Source organism: Zingiber officinale, chromosome 7A (genome assembly GCF_018446385.1).
Source record: "Zingiber officinale cultivar Zhangliang chromosome 7A, Zo_v1.1, whole genome shotgun sequence".
NCBI lineage: Eukaryota > Viridiplantae > Streptophyta > Magnoliopsida > Zingiberales > Zingiberaceae > Zingiber > Zingiber officinale.
Genome location: NC_055998.1, coordinates 6,746,722 through 6,751,907, shown reverse-complemented (window position 1 = coordinate 6,751,907; position 5,186 = coordinate 6,746,722). Strand labels below are relative to the sequence as shown.

Sequence of the window (5,186 nt, the reverse complement as noted above, 5' to 3'; positions counted from 1 at the left end):
TTCTTACATTAGTTAACTAATTTAAAAAGGTATGTATAAATAAAAATAGATTTGGATAGGCAAGATAGCATTAAAAAAAATTCCATTCGATGTAGTAAAATATATTTATTAATTAAAGAGGCTTAATGTATCTCAATAGGGATATTATTAAACTGTCTTTTTAGCTGCTGAATGCGTTACTTTAAATTAGTAAAAATGGTATTATTATTATTATTATTATTATGGAAATGATGTACTACTTTCTCTTTGCCTCCCTGTAAATTAAAGGCTTTGCCTCATCCCTCCGCATCGAGGGTTTCTGTAAGGCTAACGCTTCTCTTATCGAAAAGGGTGGGCCAACTTTTCGAGTAATGGCGCTCGCCAATGGCACCGCCCTCCTCCCCCGCTACCACCAACCCCTCCCTTGCTCTGCGGACGTCTCCTACTCCCTTGCTTTCATCTCGCCGTTCCTCCGTGCCGCTCGGAAGAAAGCCTTGATTCGCCCGGTCTCCGCCGTCTACGCCGCGGGAACAACGGCCAAGAATCCAGTCAAAGGCAAGGAGCCGACGGCAGTAGCGGACGCGAAGAAGGGAAAATGGTCGGTGGATAGCTGGAAGGCTAAGAATGCTCTCCAACTGCCGGAGTACCCGGACAAAATGGAGCTGGAGGCGGTGCTCAAGACGATCGAGGAGTTCCCGCCGATCGTGTTTGCTGGAGAGGCCCGCCACCTGGAAGAGCGGCTCACGGATGCTGCTTTCGGCAAGGCGTTCCTCTTAGTAGGGGGCGATTGCGCTGAGAGTTTCAAAGAGTTCAACGGCATTAACATCAGGGACACCTTCCGGATTCTCCTTCAGATGGGCGTCGTTCTCATGTTCGGAGGTCAGATGCCTGTCGTCAAGGTAATGAAAATCGAGCATTCAGATTTCTTCCGATCTGGAGTCTGTATGGCCGTTCCGAGCTTAGGATTGTTTGCTTTGGTTTTGTAGGTCGGAAGGATGGCTGGGCAGTTCGCGAAGCCTAGGTCGGATCCTTTCGAAGAGAGGAACGGCGTCAAGCTTCCAAGCTACAGAGGGGACAACATCAACGGTGATTCGTTCAACGAGAAGTCGAGATTTCCTGACCCTCAGAGGATGATCCGGGCCTACAGCCAGTCTGCGGCGACGCTCAACCTTCTCCGGGGGTTTGCCGCCGGTGGCTATGCTGCAATGCAACGCGTTACCCGGTGGAACCTCGACTTCATTGAGCACAGTGAGCTAGGAGACAAGTAGGAGATCATCAAATATCTTGCCGCATGGATGCGCCTTATTTTGGGTTGCAAAGTCCACGGGGAACATAATTAAGCAGTCATGGTGTTTGTTCTTTTTCCAGGTATCAAGAATTGGCCCACCGCGTGGACGAGGCTTTGGGGTTCATGGCTGCAGCAGGACTCACCGTCGAGCATCCGTCCATGACGACAACTGAGTTTTGGACCTCCCACGAGTGCCTTCTCCTTCCCTACGAGCATGCCCTCACTCGCAAGGATTCCACCACCGGTCTCTTCTATGATTGCTCCGCCCACTTCCTCTGGGTGGGAGAGAGAACCCGTCAACTTGATGGTGCCCATGTTGAATTTCTCCGCGGCGTCGCCAATCCTCTCGGTATCAAGGTGAGAATAGTCTTATCTAGTATATGATGGAATGGTTTTTTTTTTTCTATACCAATGAGTTGGATGAAACCTTGAATAATTTAACTCTTTTTTTTCATTTGAAAGATTGGATTCCTGACAGCTGATGGGATCATAAACCAGTTTCTTAGATGTTTTGAAACTGATAATTTTTAGGAGCATGCATTTTCAAAGCTAAAACCAAAAGGCTCTGGTTCACTGCCAATTCTTTTAAAATTTCATCTTACAATAACAGAATTTCCTGATTTGACTCGAAAACTGAATCACTCAATTGTTGCAGGTAAGTGATAAGATGGATCCTAACGAACTCGTGAAGCTGATTGAGATTCTCAATCCCCAGAACAAGCCTGGGAGGATAACCATTATAACAAGGATGGGGGCAGACAACTTGAGAGTAAAGCTCCCTCATCTAATTAAGGCCGTTCGGAGAGCTGGACAGATTGTAACCTGGGTCAGTGATCCCATGCACGGGAACACCATCAAGGCCCCTTGTGGTCTCAAGACTCGACCTTTTGACTCAATTCTGGTATATTCACATATAGGAAAGAAGATCATTTTCAACGGCTAGCTAGTCTGAAGTTTCTTTTAGCTGCCTTCCGTTATTTTCTTCGTCAAAGTTTAGATACTTCCATCAAATGCTAACAAAAGAGTTCTTACCAACTTGGTAGGCTGAAGTCAAAGCATTTTTTGATGTCCATGAGCAAGAAGGAAGCCACCCTGGAGGGGTGCACCTGGAGATGACTGGGCAAAACGTGACAGAGTGCATTGGTGGATCGCGGACTGTCACTTTCGACGACCTGTCTTTGCGCTACCACACCCATTGTGACCCCCGGCTCAATGCTTCCCAATCTCTCGAGCTGGCATTCATTATCGCTGAGCGATTGAGGGAGAGGAGGATTGCATCTAAGTCCCACAATCCATTCAAGCAGTTGGACTCCCGGCCTAATCTGTGATTGTGAGGGACAGTTTGTCCTTCAATGCTGCACGGTATGCTCTACTTGGGATGCTGAAGTAATTGTTCCTCATCGTCATACGAATAAGCGGGTAAAGTTGCATGTTGAGTGCCTGATGGAAATTCAAAATCTTCGTGTTTTAGGCCACGATTTATTATATTTTTCATGTTGAGTGCCTAATAAAAAATGCTTTGCCCTTTGAACGAAAATAAATATCGAGATAATTGACGCACCATGCTGGCGCAGCCGGACCTAGCTAGTACATGGCTTGGCCTAACACTTGTTTCGCACCAATGTATAATTGTTCGGACGAAAGGCACCTAATACAGCTTCTACTTCAAATTAGCAAGTATTGAGGCTTTAGAAATCAATGTGATGGCAAGTAAGTTAAGGCACCTAATATGTGATAAGTAATTTTAGTTATAAAACTGACGCATTAAAAATCATTTTAGATTTTATAGATTAAAAAAATGGACGTCATTTCTAATTTTAAGTGATAATTTATTTCATAATATTTATTCGATAAAATAATAAATCTCAAAATAAAATTTATAATTTTAAGTGAAGTTTGAACTTATTAAAACATAAGTTGAATCCGTTAATATTTTCCCATCAATCTCCACCTTACTAAGGGCATCTCCAACATGGGGAGGGTATTTGGTTTTTTTCTTTTTTTTTTGGGCCCTATCAAAAATGAAGAAAGAGAGTAAGAAGTTGGGTTTAAAAATTGGAAGCTAGATTTTTAGGAGGTGTTTGGTTTAAGGGAATAGGAGTAGGGAATGAGAATGAGAATCATTGATTGTCAATGTTAATGTTTGGATTATAGGAATAGAAATACAAATAGGGGAATGAATCCTTGAAATTGGATAATAACTCATTCCCATGTACCTCTCATTCAATGAGCCATTACCCTATTTTCATCAATCAAAATATTCCTTTATTCCAAAAATACCCTTGACCTAAAACTAAAATTTTCTCCCTTAATATCAAATATCAAAATATATTTATTTATTTTTTCTTTCATATCACTTCTCTCTCCTTGTTCTCTCTCATCATTTTATCACACATTTTCTCTCTCCTTAATCTCTCATATCACACTCTCTTTCCTTTTTTCTCATTACACTTTCTCTCTCATCATACTTTCTCTCTCCTCAATCTCTTCCATCGCACTCTCTTCCTTCTTTTTTTCTCATCATACTTTCTCTCTCTCCACAATCTCTCTCATCACACTCTCTTTTCTCTTTTTTTCTCATCACACTTTCTCTCTCCTCAATCTCTCTTGCAACACTTTCTCCCTTTTTCCTCAACACACGTTCTCTCTCATCATACTTTCTCTCTCATCATACTTTCTCTCTCCTCAATCTCTCCTATCACACTCACTGTTCTATTTTTTCTCATCACACATTCTCTCTCACTATACTTTCTCTCTCCTCAATCTCTTTCATCACAATTTTTCTCCTCATTTTTTTCTCATTATATTTTCTCTCTCTTCATCCTCTTTCATCATACTTTCTCTCACATCATATTTTCTCTCTCATCTTCTCTCATCATGCTCTCTCCTATCATATTCTCTTTTCTCATTTTCTCTCATCATACTTTCTCTCTCTTCATTCTTTCTCATCACATTTTCTCTCTCATCATACTTTCTCTCTCATCATTATCTTTCATCATATTTTTCTCTCATATTTAGCTTTCTCTCACATCTAATTATTTCTCTTATTTTCCTTTAAGGGTAAAAAAGTAAATTTTGATTTATTCTGATAGAAAATGTGCAACTAATCAAACATTTCTTTTAAGAGTGATATTAATGCTCATACCCATTCTCATTCCACACTACAATGATTCTCATTCCGATTCCTATTCCTAGAAAAGAACCAAACACCCCCTTAATTGTTATGACATGTAGGAAAGAGAAATATAAAAAAAGCTGGAAAAAACTTTCGTTAAAACCCCCTTTACTTCCAACGCACTTCACAACTTTTTTCTTTTTCTTTTTTGAGGACACAATAACGCTAGGGGTTTCTTCTTCTTTGATGACATGACAGAGTTTTCTTTTCTTCGGTGATGTGGCAGGGTTTTCTTTTCTTCGGCGATGTGGCAGGGCTAGGGGTTTCTGTTGGACAATCTTATTGAAGAGAGAGGATAAATAGTCCCAATTGAAATTACCGATTAAATCAGATTTATATGTTCAGTTGATTTAAGCTGATAATCTTAAACTGACAAGTATTGGTGTAGTTAACATCAATGGTCAAACTTAGGTTTTAATGAATGACAAATAGTTTTAAATTAGATATTACGTTTTATAATTTATTTACCAAATGTGCAAGATTAAAAGACTTGATAGGGACTAGACATTAGGTTAAAGTCCAGCTGGGTCAGAGTGGATCAGACGATTGACAGGAAGTCCAGCTGAGTCAGAGGGGATTAGACAATTGGCAGGAAATCCAATTGGATATATAGGACCTAACAACTGGATAAATTCCAAATAGGGCATTTGACAAGAAGACCTGGTGAGTCAAGAGTCAAGTAAGTCTGAAATGGTAAGTGTAGTAAGCAACTAGAGGGGAGATCTAGTGAGGACGTGTTCTCGT

The 5,186-nt window shown here is 40.8% G+C and overlaps 1 protein-coding gene across 1 annotated transcript; it reads left to right on the top strand.

Moving 5' to 3' along the window:
• The first annotated feature begins 280 nt into the window (after positions 1–280).
• Positions 281–2,742, top strand: LOC122000849 (phospho-2-dehydro-3-deoxyheptonate aldolase 2, chloroplastic-like). The gene is made up of 5 exons (XM_042555321.1): positions 281–878; positions 966–1,243; positions 1,348–1,624; positions 1,923–2,168; positions 2,311–2,742. The coding sequence occupies exons 1-5, from the start codon at positions 351–353 to the stop codon at positions 2,593–2,595; spliced, it is 1,614 nt and encodes a 537-aa protein (XP_042411255.1). The 5' UTR covers positions 281–350; the 3' UTR covers positions 2,596–2,742.
• The last annotated feature ends 2,444 nt before the right edge of the window (positions 2,743–5,186 follow it).